Source organism: Adiantum capillus-veneris, chromosome 23, assembly GCF_014529385.1.
Source record: "Adiantum capillus-veneris isolate H3 chromosome 23, ASM1452938v2, whole genome shotgun sequence".
Classification (NCBI taxonomy): domain Eukaryota; kingdom Viridiplantae; phylum Streptophyta; class Polypodiopsida; order Polypodiales; family Pteridaceae; genus Adiantum; species Adiantum capillus-veneris.
In genome coordinates this window covers 38,185,263-38,205,713 of record NC_140953.1, presented here as the reverse complement: position 1 = coordinate 38,205,713, position 20,451 = coordinate 38,185,263, and the positions used below count along the sequence as shown (strand labels likewise).

Genomic DNA, 20,451 nt, shown 5'->3' with positions numbered 1-20,451 from the left:
CTCATCCCCTCGCCATTCTAGAACCGGTGAGTGCATAGAGGAGGCCGTACGTACCTGTCAACGAGCCATGATCATAAGGAGGCATTTCAAAGGTCAGAAACTGGTAGAATTGATTGGTTTCTGGGTCATAGCCAAAGGCTTGGTTCTTTGCAGGCAAGAATTGGTGGAGACCCACCACGAAAAACTAGGGCCTGTGAATAAACTTGCAGGCTGCAAGCCGTCTGCAGTATGCGCCAGGTTGTAGAAGAAGTATGCCAGCGCTTGCAAACAACAGATGCGGCCACAATACTTTGGAATGGCACGCGTGAACTTAGCTGATCAAATTGTGTTGCTTGTGTTCCAGCTTCTGCTTCAACATCGATGAGTGCTTCCTCATTCATAGTGAAGACTAAGCAGGATCCCCTCTTCTTCATGCCCATACTCTCTCTCTCTCTCTCTCTCTCTCTCTCTCTCTCTCTCTCTCTCTCTCTCTCTCTCTCTCTCTCTCTCTCTCTCTCTCTCTCTCTCTCTCTCTCTCTCTCTCTGTGGAACGCGCAGCAGGTTTCTCCTACGTTCTCTCTCTGCCTGCGCGCAGCGCGCAGCCCTGCCTACACGCGGCCCTACACACCAGCAGGCCATGATAGTCTGCTGCTCGCGCGGGACTCCATGAGCTGCCCTGCTGCTCGCCACTGTACCCGCCATAGTCCTCGACAACCCTGCTCCCCTGCGCAGCATTGCTGTGGGTCACACCTGCCGCCACTACCCTCGCCAACTCTTTCGACACTGTGCAGCACTGCCGTGGACACCCGTGCGCAACACTGCAGCAAGGGTGGGACCCCATATAAATAAGTGAACCAGTCAACCTGCGGGTTTCAAGAAGTGGTTTCTCCGTGCGATCGTCACCGACAAGAAACATGCCAAATGCAAAGGATAAACAAACACCCCCATCCAAGACGGATACAGGTACATGTACAAATACAGGGACAGGTAAAGACACAGGTGCAGGAACCGAGAAATCGGTGCTATGCTCGATGCAAGATATTTGGGGCTTTATCTCATCCTTACAGGAAATGGTGATGAAGCAGGGTGAAGACATCAAAAATCTTGCACTAAAGAACTAGGAATTGGAGCACACAATCCAAATACAGAATCTGAAAATGCAACATCAAGGTGAGAAAATTCAGGCCCTGCAAGATGCATTAAACAAACAGGTCTCCAATGTGCAAAACACTCTAGCTACACACGACGAGAATCTTGCACACATCAATGATAATGCAATAGGAAATATGACCTCCTTGGCACATGTAGTAAGAAGTACTCCAAATGCCATTCTGCAGACACATGAGACGTATGCAAATGTAGATGACACAGAGTATAATGACCGAGAGAAACGCAGTATGAATATTGTGATCCGAGGCATACCCGAATCTGACAATGAGAAAGTACTCATGTTGAATGCGGAGGTCACGGACCTCCTTGCAAACACATTTGGCATGCATGATGTAGTGGTGTATGGGGCACACCGTGTGGGTAAGCAGAGGCCTGAGAACAATCGTACAATTGTATGCACAATGTTGGATGCACGTAAAAGAGCCATCATACTCGAAAATGCTCGCATTTATCTAAGGGACAGCCCAATTTACATCAGTGAAGACAGGACACCCGCGAAACAAAAAGAAAGAAGACAGGCATATGAAGAACGAATGAAAAAGAACACCACCTCCACAGGGGCAACACCACCAGAAGCATGACAGGGGGAAACCCATGGGACCATGAACATACACGTCACAAGTTGGAATTGCCGAGGTTTCCCTTGGCACAAAGGAGAAGGATTGACAGAGGTTCTACCACAAGCAGACATACTTTTTCTACTTGAAACGTGGGAACAGGACACATGTAGACTGCCAAGTATTCCAGGATATATTACACACTCAGTTTGGTGGCCTGGTACTAAGATGCGTGGGCAAGGGGGTGCTGCTATAATGTACAAGGAGGAAATGCAAAATCAGGTTAAGATATGCAAGATAGATGAACACAAACGGTACATATGGGCTGAGATATGTACATCTGGGAGATCGATGTTCATTGCGGGATGCTACATCCCACATCGGGAATCCCCGTTCTATGATTTGCATAATCTCTCCAAGAATGACCCTTTTGCCGATCTATATACAGATATTGCAACCTACACACCATAGGAGGCAGTGATGATACTCGGGGATCTTAATGCTCGCATAGCCAACATACAGGTTCAATTGGTTGACTACTCAATCCATCCCGCAGACAAAGATGGCGATCTCATATTAGATGCAATGTGGGATAGATGCTCATGCGATCACCTCATGAATGAACAAGGTTCAGCTTTGATATCCATGATGAATTCTATGCAACTTGTAGTCATGAATGGCACCAAGAAATTTGCAAGCTCCGGAACATACACATGCCATACATCAAACCATGGAAGAAGCACTAATGACTATGCGTTAGTTAGCCACAATGCATTGGATTTAATTGGACACTTTAAAATTGGGGCTCGGTCACTGAACTCGGACCATACTCCAATTCATGTATGTCTAGACCTCCCACACATGCAAGTTGGGCATATCGAATGCAACCCACAAAGAAATTCGATTATGCCACTTTTCTAGACAGCCTATTGAGTAGACAATGCATGTCCCAAAACATTTCAGAAAATTGGGCTACCTTTCGTCAAGCAATAGAAGAGGCAGCAAAGGTCACTATGGGGCGATCTAAAAGAAATCACCAACAAGTGAAAGGTCTCCCTCATAACCCATGGTTTGATGAAGAATGTGGGAAAATGCAGCCAAGGAATACAGGATGCTTAAAAGGAAAAAGAGAAGGATGTATGAACTTTTGAAGGAGGAGCAAGAGGTGATCCGATTTAAGAAAGAGCCCAAGAAAGCATGGCGCAACATGAAAGGAAAAAAGGAGGATATAATGGGAAATTTCAGCATGGACGAAATGTATGTATATGCACAAACACTCTATGCTCCCACCGATGCTCAAATAACGATGAATGCTGAAATTCAAGTTGACACTAAGGAACCTATAACTTTTGCAGCTGCTTTGAGAGGTTTGAAAAAACTAGCCACTGGGAAAGCCTCTGACATTTTTCACTTCAACTCCGAAATGTTGAAATGGTTGGGCAATGAAGCTAAGAAATGGATACACTGCATGATGAATCAAGCTATCCACCAAGGCATGCCTGAAGATTGGCAAGAGAATTGGGTCAAAGCTTTGTTTAAAGGAGGAGACCGTAACCTACTCACGAATTACCGCACCATCATGGTGGGCTTTTGCATGGCAAAACTTTTTGGGAGTCTGATAGAAAAAGATATTAGCACATGGGCTGAAAATAGTGGAAAGAGGGCTATCGGTCAAGCAGGTTTTAGAGCAAAACATAGTACCATAGATCACTTGATTACAATCCGGATTATGATGGAAGAGGCGCGACTCAAAGGGGAAACTATGTACTGCTGTTTTGTGGACTTTAAGAAAGCGTTTGATACGGTACCTCGTCATGGGTTATGGTCCCGCATGGAGACCATTGGGGTTCCCATACATTTGAGGGTTGCGGTGGCACGCCTATACCATGCGGTTCGATGTAAACTGAAAATGCAAACAGGCTTCTCCAAAGAGTTCTTTAGCACAATAGGAGTCAAACAAGGGTGTCCTTTGTCCCCAACATTATTTGGGCTATGCATAGATGAGCTTGAGGACTTTATCTACCAAACGATGCAAGATAATGGAGATGCACCAAACATAGGTCTCATTACTTTGCTACTCCTCATTTATGCTAATGATGTGGTCCTTTTAGCGCATAGCATGTCTCTCTTGCAAAAACTTTTGGATGCGGTGCATACTTTCTGCGAAGCCTTAGGATTCTCAGTGAATGTCACAAAAACAAAATGTATGGCGACTTGTACACACAAATCAAAGGATCAGCCCGTCCTTATGTATGATGGGCAAGAGATTCAAGCAGTGGACAGCTTTAAATACTTGGGCATCATTATACCCTCGAATCATAGATGGGGGCAATGTGAAAAAACAAGAATTGAAGCAGGACAAGCAAGGTATTACGAGTTTGAAAACATGTGCAAACAAAGCGTCACTAGAAGGTGGGAAATAAAGTCCATGGCTTTCAATGCGTGTGTGGTCCAAACGCTATTGTATGGGGTAGAGGTATGGGGACCAAGTATTCCGGCCAGCACATGGAATGACATTGAGAAAATTCAGAAAAAGTTCTTATGTAGACATATGGGGATAAAAACCACAACACCATACTCAGTGATGCTATTGGAGACTAGACAAAGACCATTGGAAATGCTTGCTTTGCAAAGAATGCATAGATATCTCTTGAAGGTGAAGTTGATGCCTAATAACCGTTTGCCTCACATAGCATGGGAGGTAGGATGTAAGCCGCAAAAGAACCACAAAAGCAAGTTTCTCACCTCTAGCCTTGTTGAGGACACCAGGAAATGTTTCTCTAAATGGAATGTGGGAGCACATGTGGACATGCATGTAGAGGAAGGTACCGAGCATGAGCACGAGCTGAATTTTGAACTACAATTACTTGAGGCCCTCCACAGCAAATGGAAGAATGCAATGCACAGGTCTAAGTTTGAATACTATTGCAAGCACATAAACACGAGATACTGGGAAGAGTACAAAACCGGGGAAACCCAAATACATATCAGGACACCCATGTCCTACTGTGCGAGACGGGCCATCACCTTGATGGGGACAAGATCACACATGCTCAAAAGTGAAACGGGAGGATGGCTGAATATTGATGCAAACATGAGGAGATGCACTCAATGCAACTTGAATTCATTGGAAAATGAGGCACATGTAACCCTTGAATGTCCAGCATATGCACACATTTGGGTCGACTTTCCCCAACTTATTCAAGGATGTACTACATTTGAGGAGCTTCTCTCAAGAACACATCCCTCTCCAATAGCACTAGGCATCTATCTTGCCAAAGTGCTAGAACATCACACCACACTCACAAACAAAATCACCACAGAATCATGACACGTTCCCTCCTTCACATGGGAAGGGGGGAGTCTCATATATGAGATTTTGGGTCCCATGGGTCATTTTGCCCCCCCGAGGACGTAAATACATCATCATCATCATCATCTCTCCCTCAGGAGCTGGGCACGAAGATGGCTTTCTACAGAGAGCATCTCCTCCAGCTTAAGGAGGATGGTTTTGTGAGGAGGCCCAGATACATGGACACCCACTTGTCTCATGGGATACAATGTGCTATTGGCCAGATACGCACATCTTCACACCAGCTGCGGATCGAGACTGGGAGATACAGCGGAGTACCAGCAGAGGCCAGGGCATGCCCCCTGTGTGACATCGAGCCTAAGACAGTTGCACTACACATGCCACTACCCCGTCTACTACGAGATACGAGGCCGCTTCCATTGCTTGTTCAGAGAGGGCTTTGGATCATTCTCTAGAGTCATGCAGTACGAGGATCAGAGATGCCTGGGTTTGTTTTTGCTCGAGCTGCACAGACACAGAGAGAGCCTGATGAGAGGAGAGACTAGCCAGTCTCAGAGACAGATCACAGACTTCTTTAGAGCTGCCCTTGGACACCCGGAGGAGTTACTACCATAGCAGAGCTCGTCGCCTTACACCAGAGGCACACTGATCGACCGAGTGACTGAGCTGGCGAGATCCAAACGCCCGCGACTACGGAGGACTACACGGCATCGACGGAGGCTGCATCAGAGGATTCGGATCACTTTAGCTCGACATGCACGACGCCCGGTCAGACTACTCGCCATGGAGGAGATTGATGAGATCCGCCAGCGACCGATGCTGGATCTCCTGTGATCTAGCTATCCCAGCTAGCTAGCTAGCTGTTTAGATGCTTAGTTCACACCTAGCAGTTTAGGATTCCATAGTATTTTATTTTGTCATTTTGTCATTCTGTCATTTTGTATCAGATCCATTGTAACTTTCTGGTCTCATAGGTCGCTTTGGCCTTTTGAAGACGTTAATATATAACAACTCTCTCTCTCTCTCTCTCTCTCTCTCTCTCTCTCTCTCTCTCTCTCTCTCTCTCTCTCTCTCTCTCTCTCTCACAGATTTCTTTACACTAGATACTGTACACCCAGAAGAACAGACAGAGGAGCAACCAGCGACGGTGGAGAGGTCTACCCGCACTACTGGCATTCTCATAGACCGAGCATTGGAGCTAGGGAGATCTAGACGACCCCGAGGGAGGAGAGGAGCTACACAATTTCGAAGGAGGCTACGGCAAAGGATTCAAGCCATACTCTTTCATCGTCCAGAGTGCAGATGAAGATGGATCTTTACTCCCCTCCCATATTGTCTTCACATTGTACTGCTTAGTTTAGGATCCCGCAGTATTTATATTTTGTTATCCTAGTTTAATTTATTTTGTTAATCTGACTTTGTATCAGATACACCGCATTGTAACTTTCTGGTCTCATAGGTCACTTTGGCCTTTTGAAGACGTTAATATAACATTTCATTTTCATTTCATTTCATTTCTCACACACTCTTTTTTTGTAAATCCTCTTCTCTATCTCGGGTGAGGAGACGGAGAAATCCTGTAATTTAACAATCAAGCGGCCCTCTGGCTTTGTTTCCTTGTTCACAGGAGATGGCCAGCGACACAAAGGGGGAGAGCAACTTTTTTGTGATCCGATCACAGCAGAGCTTTTTGGCTATTTCCTTGTGGCTTTCAAGCATTCACCTGGTTGCCATCCCGTTGCTGTTAATGCTTTTCGTTCTGCAATCACGATGGAGCTTTACCTTATTTGCGGTGTTACTCGTGCTTATGATCATCCCTCGTTTCGATAAGAGTGCTGTTGCAGAAAGTTTGCAAGGTTCATTTGCAAGCATGGACCATGGTTATGTACGATAAAGATGTGCTGAAGCCTCATTCTGTTTTGCCAATTAGATTCTTGGACTATGCAATCATACTGGGTTCCTTCCTATTCAAAGGCTTAAGGCGTTTGCAAGCAGTGCAGTGTTTTTAACTCCAATTTTGAGGCATGTAAGGTCATGGTTGGGCCTAGCACCTGCTTCACGAAAGATGTACGGATGCGGTATCTAGTGGTTTCTTACACAGTTTTTCAGTATTCCTCTCACCGAGACGGTGAGCGGTCTTTTGGTGGGCAACCTGTAGCAGGCTACAACATAGTTACATGGGACGGCGGGTCGGGGTTGGGAACAGGGACGGGGATGGGACGGCAAAAGCCAGGAAACGGGGACGGGGGTCGGAATGGCAAAAAAAAAAAAAAAAAAAAGGCATTTTTTGACCTACACACATAGAGCATCACTTTGACCACAAATTTACACTAAATAGACCAAAGAACATGAGTCATATAGACGCAAATGTGCTTATAAAACATCGAGAAATGAGGACCAAAGGGTCTCTTTTATAGCCATTGGGGTGCTTCAAAGTTCAACCATATGGCTATTGGAGAGGAACTATAGCCACTAGAAATGATAAGTTTTTTAAATTTTTAAAAAAGTCCCCTGCCGTCCCCTACCGTTCCCTGCCATCCCTGCCATCCCAGGGACGTGTTGCCTGCATTCCCACTTGGTAGCCCTTTTGCCGTCCGTCCCCACCCGTCCCTAACCGTCCCCGTCCCGGAATCGGGCGTCCCCCATCGCTAGGGTCCATCCCCTCCGTCCCCTGTAACTATGGGCTACAGTGTCACTTTCACAGGACACACAATTAGTACAGTTGGTCTGGTCTCGTTCACACTAGACGGACTCTCTGGGCTGGCAGTGACACGTGGCAGGGATACGGACAGTGATCTAGTGGACATCGTGGCCAGGTCACCGTTTGGAGATAGACTTAGGTGGTTAACATTTATGAGCCGTTGGTGGATCTTCTTCATGTATGGTCCAGCGTCGTCGTCTTGAGGAGGGAGTCTGTATACACAGCATGTCTTCACCATCCCTGCACATCTGAGCCTCGACACCCCCATTGTACCTGTGAGTCTTGGGCTGGAGCTGAGTGTGCTGCCACGCTAGAGTCTGTATCGGTCCTTTGAGATAGTCGAGTCATATGTTCTGGTCTGTTGTTGTGTCTTTGTGAGCTCAGTTGTTATCTATTGTTCCTTTGTTTTCAATCTGTTTCGAGTGAGATTGTCACGCACATTGCATGAGGAGCACTCACTGTAGAGAGCACGACACACTATCCGCGCTACAGGAGTTTACAGGTTCTCCAAAGTTTAATTGAATAAAGAAATACCAAAGGGGGCGCAACCTTTGGGGTCAACGCGGTGTCACTATCTACTTGGGAGCACTCTAGTTGCCAAGTTGTGGTTTGTTTCTAGTGTTAAATTTCAGTCACAAGTTCATTTGTGAAGTTCCATTGTGTCGTAAAGTACAAGTGAAGTTATTCAACTAAAGATTGGGTGAGAACCAAAGTCTACAGTCCTTAAGTGCATCTACTGGCCGGTTTCAGAAACACAAAGATAACTACAATCTACACACTTGGCAACAATTTTAGTACTTCAAAACAACTTGAAAGAAGAGAGAGAAGACGACACAGCGAGGTGGAGTTCCGAGCCAAGACAGTTTGGCCCCAAAGTTTGGCGCCCCTTTCTGTATTTCTTTATTATTGACTTGCAAAGGTACAACTCCCAAAAGTGTGACTCTCTCTGAGACTCTGCGTCCGGATCCTCTCGAGAAGTGGCCCTCTAGGCACTTATAAATTACAAGGGATGCATGCCCGAAAGTGGAGCCCCAAAAGCATAAGTTCTAAAATCACTTAATCTTAAAAGCTGTACAGCTATCACGTCATTAGCCAGCGCAATTTGTGGGTGTTCGTATAGCTCGTGCCACTCACTGACTTGTCACATACAAGCCAAGCAATGCTCTTCGACATCTATAATGTCTTCGCTCTCCCGTAGGAGTGCCACATCAATAGACTCGAGAACCCCCTTAAAGTAATAATCCAATATTTTCACAAACTTGGTAGAAAAAAGGCGTTATGTTTGTATTGGCATCTTGCTCCACTAGAGTAAGCACCTTTGGATGAATATTCTTGCTTATTATTTCATCCGCTTTCATTCGGCAATGACGCAATTATAGAACCAAATTTATAACTAGGGCTCCCTCTTCGAGAAACTTGCAACAAAGGAATATCTTTTATCCCTTTTAATAGGTTCTCTGCTTTTTTCTAAGATGATCCTAACTAAGACTTTCGTGTGTGCCCTCATCTTTATAACAACTTTTTTATATCCCAAGGAATGAATAGAATCCTTGAATACGGTGGAAAAAGTGTTAAAAGTAATAGGTAAATGGGTTTATGGAGTGCGAAAGTTGCTTCCCTTTTAGGGAAGGTCCCAAGCCTACGGTGTGCCGGGCTACACACCTCTGTGGCCATTTAGTCCTTAAATCTTATGTGGACTCCACCCTTCAACTTGCATACACAATGTGCTCTATGCATCTATTTGCGCATGCCATATGTGCTCCATGGTCCCGATGCTATAGATAACGTGATATTTCCTACCTCTGAAGAAAAGTTTATATCCTCGTAAACATCCTTGGACCCCTAAGTAGAGAAAACCATAAGGTGAAAAACCCTTCTTCATTGAGTTCAACTTGGAACTCTTTTCCTTCTTTTCTTTGAGAGTTCTCACTTTAAGAACTCCCTGTTACCTCATGAATTCACTAGTGTAAACTCCTTATTTCTTTATTGAGTTTATTGTTGTGAACTCCAGTACTTTACTTTTTTGGACCAGATGATATCCCTTCCTAGGTAATTGTTGTCTACGTGTCTTTATAGATCTTTAAACCACTGGCCAAGTCAGATCCCAAAGATTTAGAACGTTTTCTCAGGACTTTATTATTGGCTTGGCATCCTTGGGCTTCTACCCCTTAAATTGTTTCCAAGCCAATAATCTTCTTGTACCTCTTAATCATATGCTACCATTTCTGTGTGGGTAATCACCTATTCACCACCAAGTGAAGAGTTTCTGTTAGTCTGTCACCTTATAATGCGTCACAGGGTAGATTTCCCTTGAGACTTACATTGAGCTTTTAATTGGTTACCTTGAGTTTTTACACTCAAGCTACTATGAGGATAACTTAGCCATCTATATCATCGAGACCATGGAGCACATCTGGCATGCACGGATAGGTGCATAGAGCACATTTTGTATGCAAAGTTCAGGGATGGAGTTCACACCAGATTTGTGGAGGCCTAGATGGCCACAAAGGTCTATAGCCCAACAGACCGTAGGCTTGGGTCATGTTCGTCCAAGTGTGAACGTTCAGGCCATCATTATATAAGCATTGGACTCCTATGGTTGGGTGGACAGTCTTTTGCAATCCTCCCAAGGAAGAGAGCTCTCAAGTGAGCTCTTTTAGAAGGTTTATGCCTTGGGATATTACATTGGTATCAGAGCAGTTGGGAGTTTTTATGAGAGGCGTACGGCGCCTATATGACATGCTCTCATCTCTATTCTAGATTCATTGAGGCATGCCATTGTGATAAAGACATTGATGATCCCACTAAGGCCCATTGGCCTACATGCGCTTTTACGGTGAGTTGATTGGCATGTTGAATGTCTATGCTCCTAACCATGCGAGTGATCGGGTAGAGTTTTGGGCTATGGTAGTTTATGCCTTACAAGCTGTGGAGCACTGATGTGCATGGGAGAGACTATGTATGACTCTGAGATTGACTCATGAATGGTAGCATGAGGTCTTTATGTGGCAATAGGGGAGCTTGGATTTCTCTCGCTTTGATTGTCACGTGTATTGATTGATTTAATCTTGGAGATTTCAAAAGTTCTATAGGAGGCTCTATGGCTGTTCTGGCAGGCTCCACCTTCTCGAACTGTGCACCTATGGTTCTGGTCATTGCTGAAGGAGAGAGGGAGTTGCTTTGGGTTCCAAGAGTGTGCACTTGGATGAAGGTTTGTTGGAGATGTGCAGTCCAAGAAAGAACACATCAAGGTTCTAAATGACATGTAAGTCAATGAATAAGGGGAGGAATGTATAGCTGCGATCCACCATGGAGGGTGCTACTTACGTTTGAGATGACAAAACCGTCATCTCCTAGAAAATAGGCAGCATTATTAAAGGAACTCATTATGTCTCATACTTTGCAATTTGAAAGCGGATTCCAAGGTGCCCCCTTTTCTCATAGTGTGGTTAACATGACAGAATGCCTCCCCAAAATATGTGCAGGTAAATCGAAGAATCCTAAAAGAAGATTGATTGCATCTACTTTAATTAGTATGTATGTTTGTCCTTCAAGGCAGGGTATGCATCTCTATCTTTAAGTTAAGAATATGTTTCCTAAAACAGATGCATATGCAATAAGACCCTTCTCCTTAGACTTACATGTGAGTTAAAATGTCGAGTAGGCTACAAATATCTACTGCATTAACTGTTGGGCTGAGATGCTTAATAATAACAACCACAGAATGGCTGTTCAAAGTGTTTTTGAAAGTTCTCAAGTTCAAGGACATACGACTAGTTAATCAGAGATGATGCTACATGATTACAAAGTCTTCCTGGTGGTAAAAAGATGATTGTTTTGCTACAAATTTTTGACAGATGTTTGATACACAAGAATCTTTTGTTATTGCAGGGAAGCAGTGATAATTGAATGCTCGTTTTAATTTTTCACAGGTCGAAAATGGTCTTAAAAATTCAGTACAAATATATGACGTGTACTCAGAATTCAAAGCTCTTGTTGAAAAGTTCTCAAAGACTTTGTGGGTGGAGTTGGACATTCAGAAGCTTGTGACAGCTACGGAGGAGTTTTTGATACGTTTGAAACGTATGAGAAGTCTTAAATCAGAGCTAACATACATCAACTTGGAGGCAACAGTGAAATCTTTCCAAGAATCACTTCCATTGATTCAGGTGGATGAGCTATAGTAGATACAAAGCTCATTTCTTCTTTTATTTAAGCAGTCTAATGATTTCTGTTATTGTAAAAGGACACTTTTCATAAGTAGGTGCCATTGTTTGGCCATATCAATCTCTGGAATACTTTATTTTATGCCAGCTGACTGTAAGGAGCAGCAGAAAGGCATTGAAGTTTATGCTTGAATGTGTCTTTGGTCATCTGGTTGAAATTTATCCATCCTTTATTAGATGGCCCCAATAGAAGATCATCCTGGAGTTTTAAAAGCTCTCATCCACAGACAAGAGACATTGTCACCTGGCTCCCCTTCCCCCCAAAGCTAATAAAGGAACCGTTTTCAAATTGGAGCATGAATGAGGGCCATGTGGGAAATCTGAAGAGAAAAGGTGAGTGTGGCTGAAGAACAAGGAAGTGGAGGTGGGGGAGCAATAAGTAGAGAGAAAGGGACACACCACAAAAAATTAAAATCTCCCTCACCTCAAAATAGGGTAAGGAAAAAAGCCACTCAAAAAGGCATTCTTCTGATTTTGACTTTAAGGGACCTATGAAAGAACATGCAGTTCTAGCTTCTGGACGAAAAAGAAAGGTTTAGAGAAGATATCCCACGAAGACAAAGAGTACCAATTTTGTTAGACCAAGAGTACCACTGGGAAGGTCATAAGTACCAGTAAACCAGAGGTATGCACATACTGTCAGGATTGTAGAGGGCTACAGTGTCACTTGCACCAGACAGTCAGTTACATTTGGTCTTGGGTTCACACTGGGTGGACTCTTGTTTGGGCAGTGACACATGGCAGACACACGGGTGGTGGTCTAGTGGACACCGTGGCCAGTTCACCACCACCATCACAGCTCGGAGATAGATGTAGCTGGTCTGTTAGGGATATTTTGTTAGCCGTTTGCTGCTCTTTATGGTTGAATATATGCTCAGTTGGTTCTAGTCGTCGGGGCATCATACTTTCTATGAGTCTAGAGTCTTGTGTCTTGTGTTCAGTCTAGCACCACACATCTGCACTCTCTCCACATAGTTTGAGCCTCGACACCCCCATTGTACTTGTGAGTCCTGGGCTTGGAGCTGAGTGTGCTGCCAGCCCAAGTCTGTATTGGTTCCATGAGTTAGTCGAGTTCCATGGAGTTATGAGTCTTCTGTTGTCTTTTGAGTTTGCTTGTTCCATTGCTCTATAGTGTTTTTCATTCGGTTGGAGTGAGGTTTCATGCATATTGCACAGAGGAGCACCCACAGTAGAGAGCACGATACACTTTTCTTGCTCGGTGGGACCTCAATTGGAGTCTCACCGCCGAAAGTGTACATGGTCGAGAAGCTAGCTGGTTTAGTCTCTTGCCTGACCTAGCCTGTTGGTCTAGGCTTGTTTGGTTTAGCCTGTTCTGGTCTACCTTCGCCTTTGTCCAGCTTGGTCTAGCTGGTCTTCCCCTCGTCTAGCTTGGTCTAGCTGGTCTAGTCTCTCACCCCTAACTAGCTGGAGTGGTCTAGTCGAGTCTAGCCTAGTCTAGTCGAGTATGGTCCAGTGGATCTAGACTGTCCAGCAATTTCAAGGGTCTTTGTGTCCAGAGCTTGGATGGGTCTATTTCTCTTGAACGACACATTTTTTTTTTTGGTAAGTGAATTATAAATTAATCGGTGGGAAACCTCAAAGCGAGGAAAACCCACCCATAAGGAACAAGCACAAAAGAGGCCATAGTTCAGTGCGAGTTATGACAAGATCAAAAGATGTCCTTCGCAAGTTTTACTGTAATCACCTGCAAAAGCTTCAAATTTTGACCTAAACTCGGGGTTTTTGTTCATGCTGGGGAATTCTTTGGTTTCTGCTTCTGGACAGATAATCTCTTCTGGCGAGGTGTCTTTCCTTCTTCATCATCTCCTACAGTTGCCTACATCTCTGAGTGTGCCTTTTCCTCGAAAACTTAACTCTCTTCTCTACACATAGCTTCTTCAGTTTAGATCGGTCTGAATTTTTCCTTCCTACTAGTCTAAGTATCCTCTCTAGTTTCAGTATTCTCTGCCAGTTTTTCACTGTTCTCTCTCACGACGTTAAAAATTCTCTTCTTCTTCTTCTTCTCACCTGGACGGTGAGTGGTCTTGTGGCGGGCAACCTGTAGCAAGGCTACAGTGTCATTGGCACAGGACAAGCAGTTAGTTGCAGTTGGGCTGGAGTTCACACTGGACGGGACACCGAGGCCAGATCACCACCACCTCAGTTTGGAGATAGGCTTAGCTGGATTGGGATATCTCCTTGGCGTTGGTGGCTCCTTAAATATGATTGGTTGGTTCCAAGTCGGAGATACATCTATCAGCATCATCCACTTGTATGGTCTAGCGTCTTGTCTCGAGTCATGAGTCTAGAGTTCGGCACAACACTGGCACTCTCCCTGCATATTGGAGCCTCGACACCCCCATTGTACCTTGAGTCCTAAGCTTGGAGCTGTGTATTCTGCCAGCCATAGTTGTTTGGTTCTTTGAGCTTGTCGAGTTCCATTGAGTTGAGTCTACAGTTGTGTTTTGAGTCATGTCGTGTCTTGACTCGTATTCCACTTCTATGTTTGAGTCATGTTCCGGTGTGATGTTTCTTCTGTTGGAGTGAGGTTTCATGCATATTGCACTGAGGAGAACCCACTCTAGAGAGCACGATACCTTTTCTCGCTACAACAATCAGTTTGGCATTCATCCTACTGACCAGATCAAGACCGCTTTTGTAACTCCATGGGGTATTTTCATTTACACAAGAATGTCTTTTGGGCTGAAAAACGCCCCACCTTCTTTCAATTGTACAATCTACATCATCTTTTATCATCTTCTCACTAATTATCTTCGAATCTTCATGGATGATTTTTCAATATTCTCCACCGCTCGATGTTCCACCAAGTCTTCCTCAAGTGCAGGGAGGTGTGCCTTAAGTTCAATCCTAATAAATGTCACTTTTTGGTCACACAAGGTACACTTTTGAGTCATGTGGTGTTTGCTAAAGGTTTAGTTCCTGGCCCTGATAAGATAGTATAGTGGCCATTCTGAGGTTGCCTCCCCCAATCAACTCCAAGGGTGTTTAGAGCTTTGTAGGCCACACAGGTTATCATTGCAGGCTCATTCGTATGTATATTGATGTTGTGAAGCCCCTGACCCGCCTGACCAGTCCTGATGTACCCTTTCAATGATCCAAGGCTCAGGCCCAAGCTTTTGCTTACCTAAAAAGGCGCCTGAATGAGGCACCTATTTTACTTGCCCTAGATTGGTCTCTCACTTTTCACACTTTTAAGTGTCTTTTTCCTTTCACAGTTTTCTGTGTCCTCTCTCTCACCAAGAGGGTGAGTGGTTTTGTGGCGTGCAACCTATAGCAAGGCTATAGTGTCACTTGCTCTGGACAGGTAGTTACAATTGTTTCTAGGTTCACATTGGGTGGATTCTCGCTTGGGTAGTGACACGTGGCAGACACACAGGTGGTGATCTAGTGGACATCACGGCTAGTTCGCCACCACCACAGTTCGGAGATAGACGTAGCTGGACTGCCATGGTTATTTTGTTAGCTGTTGGTTGCTCTTTATGGTTGTATTAATGCTTAGTTGTTCTAGTCATCGGAGCATCATACTTTCTATGAGTCTAGAGTCTTGTATCTTATGTTCAGTCTAGCACCTCACATCTGCACTCTCTCTGCATAGTTGGAGCCTCGACACCCCCATTTCACCTATGAGTCCTGGGCTTGGAGTTGAGTGTGCTGCCAGTCAAAGTTTGTATTGGTTCCATGAGTTACTCGAGTTCCATTGAGTTATGATGCTGCTGTTTTTTGTCTTTTGAGTTTGCTTGCTCTATAGTGTTTTTGTTGGAGTGAGGTTTCTTGCATATTGCACAGAGGAGCACCCACAGTAGAGAGCATGACACACTTTTCTTGGTACAAGGATATGTAGTTCCTCCTGCAGGCCTACTTCAGTACAATTGGATACTAACTACAACAAAATCAAGTTGGAAAGTGGAATATTGAACCTATTGGGAACATGCTACACTATGCCCAATGGGGAACGTTGTAAGTCGATCGGCTAAGGTGACTGTAAAGGGAGGAGGTCTAGCTGTCATCAGATAGAAAACAAGTTAGTGAAGTCAGGAAACAAATTAAATCGAGAGCCTCCATCAGCTACAATCCCTGTAAACTGATTGCTAAGGATTGAGATTTTTGTAATCTTTGAGAGGAGTAGACGGGTAAGCTATCATGTACAACTCCACGAATTGTAGGGGAGTGTATCCCCCACTTAGACCAACCCTTGGGGTATCTTCTTTGTAGTCACAATTGGGCTTGCAGATTTGGTGGCGGATGAGGTGTAAACTCCCGCTTCTATGTGCCGAAGGTCTTGAAACACATTAATGAAAGCATCATTGGTTTTTGCGGTTGAGAAGGAAGGAATGGCCTTTCATGATGGAGCTACCTTTGGTCTAAGAGGAGGTGAGGGTACCTCTTGGGAGGGTAGAGAGGTTAACTAGTTGAAAGGTATAGGGTTAGTGAAGTTGAGGCTGAGGCTGAGGATAGCCTGTTGAGATTTGGTGGAGAGACCCCTTGGCTTTTGGTGTCAAAAGATGTTTGCTATTTGGGGCAGCCCCAGATAAAGTGATCCTGAGAGTCAGGATGGTGACAACATAGAGGGGAGCCCTCAAGAAGGGTTCATTATCCTGGTAGTGATTATATTCTGTGCATCTGTAGCACTGAACTGGGCGATCAAAGTGATGGCTAGGGGGTCAAAGAGGCTGGGAATTTTAGTTTCTAGGGCTCAGATTGGGGTTGGCTGCTTAGAGAGATGTAGGAGCTGAAACGGTTGACAGATGGTGGAGTAGCCAACAGAGGAGGCATGTGGATAAGGGGACAATAAAGGGCAGCCAGATGAGAGGTGGGTGGTATTGTAGACTGAACTAGTTGTATTTGACACAGACCCTTGAAATAATAACGATTTCTGTCTTCATAGCCACTCTTTTCACAGAAGTGACAATATGCCTCTATGGAAACACTTGTGGAGGATGGGGAGAGGTATGACATATATTGCACCAGACATAGGGCTGAAGATCCCAAAGCTCTTCTACTTTTTTCTAAAGCCGTGCTTAGGAATCAACTTGAGAGGATTGTCACTCCTGGTAGAAAAGAGAGAGGTGCACTGTCGGTGGTGTGCTTGTTGCAACTTCAATGCCTCTAGCTCCTCTATAAGTAAGATCAAAGGGTGATACAGCTTCTCTAAGAGGATAAGAACTGAAATGCTCCTTACTAACTTGGTTAAGAAAAGGGTGGCAGCTTCAATTTTGGTGGCAATGGTGACAAAGTTTTCCGATGTGGACCCCAGCTGCAAGAAACCCTTACCTTTTATATTGTATAGCCTTAGGAGCTTTCTCAACCCACTTGAGAACCATGAAGTCTCTACGCTGTTGAGGAAGCTTGGCCATCACAGCCTTGGCCGTTAGCATATACTGGTTGTTCCTCCACATATGTTGGATGCGGCCATTTAGTAAAGACTATCCCACACTACATTCCTGCTTTTCTTCTTGCCAGATCTTCACTTGGGTGTGGCAAGATGGTCAGCTCTTTCTGTCCATTCTTTTCGAGGTTGATTATTTTTCTGTTCTATGTCCCTCCTTGGACTTTGAGTTTCCTTAGATCAAGGGGCAATAGGTGCTGGTGGGAGCCCACTAGGAACCTCACCATATGGTTCATATGGAGGGCCTGATGCTTTGTTATTTGAGAGGCTTTTGGCTCCTCTTGATGAGGCCATCTGAGAGCTATGGTTCAAGCCAGTACAATTGACCACAAGGCATCTCAAACTGCCAGGCAATGATGGCAGCAGGCTGTTCCTTTCTTCTCAACAGACTGGGGTAACTTTTCTGGCAATGCAGGTCACTGGTGTGGGTTTCCCGCCTGCATTGTGTGTTACAATTGTTTGAGCTGTTTTTTGTACATTGAGAGAGCTTCTTACTTCCCCTTACCTTGACTAAGGATATGCTTATAGCTGTTTGGGCATTTAACTTATTAATAGAAGGAAAAAAACAAAAGGGTTCACCTTGAGTATTCTTTTCCTTTGACTATTATGGGGCATGCTTAGGCAGACCTAGACACTGCTAATTTTTCCAACTAGCAGTTCTAGTTATGGCTACCACATGTGACCACGAGTAGTGCCAAACATGACTAGCATCTGTACGACAAATGTGTGTATTGTGCTCTTTTGTATCCAGCTACAGTGGGTTGCCCTTGGGATCCTGTACTAGGGTCATGGTACAGTTTCTTGTGGTTCAATGCTTTACTGCGGTCTTTCGGTGGGGTTGGACTTGAGACTTTGGGCCTTAGTTGGAAAGGTGTTCGTCATCAGAAGTTGTTGTACAAACAAGAGGGTACCCTTGTACAAGCAGGGTTATCCTGGATTAAAGCACATTTGTATTTGCTTTAGCTAGGTTGCTTTAAAAAGTCAAAAGAACAAAGAGAATGGCACTCCTGTTGGATGGGCAACAAAGTTTTTTAAGCTTGTTGGTTGCATTTAGGATATTTTTATTTTTTATAGCAGTCAATGCGCACACCCTTTCAGTTTAGAAGCCTTGTACTCTTTGTGCACTTTTATGGCTTGAACGGTGTCTGCAAGTAAGAAATTTAAAAACAAAATTAAAGAGGATATCATCTGTTTCAAAGTGTCCTTATTATTCTAGTTTTTATGTGTTTGTTGTGCAGATGATAAATGGATTTTTCTAGTAAATTTTAGAGGACAGAGAGATCTGTTCAGTATAGTAATTTAGATGCATTATTTGAATGAGGAATTTGACTTTCAGGATTTAAAAAGTGAGGCTTTGCGGCCACGACATTGGGATAAATTGATGAAAGAAACAGGGAAAAGCTTTGACATGGACCCAAAGTCGTTTACACTTGCAAATCTGTTTCGCATGGAACTTCATAAGTTTGCAACTGTCATCAGGTAAGCATTTCAAGTGAGGTGAACAACAGTCAATAAATTTTGTACCTAATTAAGAGCATGGTGGGCTACATGAATCTGTAGAGCGTAAATATCCAAAATACAAGCAACATGCACCAAAGCATATTGGATTTTAGGAGCATTCTGGATTCTTCAAGAGCTCGGCTTGTTTAAAGCTGTGCAATATAGGAAGGAAGGATTTTGCATCTCTTTACTCCATGCCTATCTATGTTGTTCAGCACTAAGGTCGCAATGGACCAACTCTTGATCCTATACAAGGAAAATCCGTCCATGCTATGTGTCCTTGCTTGCGGCTCAGTTCCATGTTATGTTTTATAGAATAGTAGTCTTAACAAAATTGGTTGCGAGATGTGGTTAAAGTTCATGGTTTGAGGGGTAAAGCGTGAACATCTTGGGTTTGAGCTATAGATAGTCTAGAAGAGTAATTTTAGTGAGAGGTAGAAACCTTTTTGGTTAGATGGATAGAGGATAAGGAATAGTCAAGGAGTTGGTTAGGCAATCCTCATTAGGGTAGATATGGGAGTTGATTTGTGTGGTGGACATGCTACAAAGTCACTAATGTTGGGCAAGAGGTAATATGGGGAAGAGGGTTGCAAGAGAGGTAGTGCAAGGAAAATTGGACAAGCTATACTTCTAGGCTTTGGGCAAGGCTTTGGGCAATAACAAGTTGCGTGAGCGTCTAACTTAGGCAAGTTGTTGAAACTCACCTTTGATACACCACATGCTTATTACTGCCAATAACACTTTGCACAAAAGACAAGGGTTGAATTTTGCACAAGTAAATTACCAATTTTGGCAAAAGAGAGACATAAATGTTTAGAGATATAGCATAATAGATACAAAGAGATGGTGAGATATGGAGAGCTTGAAAGACTGAGAGAAAAACAGATTAGAGAGAGAGGGAGAAATGAAATGTTATATTAAACGTCTTTAAAAGGCCAAAATAGCCTATGAGACCCAAAAAGTTACATCTTTGGAGAATCTGATAAAATGTTTGGAACAAAACTAAACAACTAAAATAAAAGATGTGCACATCTGACCATCCTCCGTGAGCTCGAGAAGATGCTCTCTGTAGAAAGCCATCTTCATGCCCAACTCTTGTGTTGGCTGTATTCATGTCAATCTGGTGTCTAATTCAATCAAGTCTTGTCTAATGAGTGTGGTGGTCTCTGTCTGCGTGAGAGACAGGGTAGGTGCATCCAATGAGTACTATAAGGGGGAATTTTTTACCATACTAAAACCATGTAAGTGTTACCAGGATGTCACCTATACATACCAATAAGATGTATCTCCTTGTGACGCTAGCTGACAGGATGACTCCAATGCTAGTCGGGCATATCTGTCTTTGTGGAGGTCCTAGATACTATGTATGAAGTAGATTGATCTAGTAAGTGCCTCTACCACCAATGGGGGGGCAGCTAGCTCCGCACGAATAATCTCGCTTTGGCTCTTATCTTTCGAGGCATCATAGAAACCAACGTCCTTTTCATACATCTCCATCCTTAGTGCTACAGGATACAGAAGGCCCCCATATCTGCACTCTAGAAAGCATAGATGAGGTCACCAAAGTATCAAAAGGCCAAAGATTCGCTCTATGTTCT

The 20,451-nt window shown here is 44.0% G+C and overlaps 1 protein-coding gene across 1 annotated transcript in view; it reads left to right on the top strand.

Annotated features, from left to right (window-relative positions):
• LOC147427663 (dynein-1-alpha heavy chain, flagellar inner arm I1 complex-like) overlaps positions 1-20,451 on the top strand; it is a 316,587-nt gene that overhangs the window by 135,124 nt on the left and 161,012 nt on the right. Inside the window, exons 31-32 of the mRNA XM_086496532.1 lie at positions 11,653-11,889; positions 18,690-18,832. Coding sequence (XP_086352658.1) covers positions 11,653-11,889; positions 18,690-18,832 — 380 coding nt within the window. The remainder of the gene's footprint in view (positions 1-11,652; positions 11,890-18,689; positions 18,833-20,451) is intronic.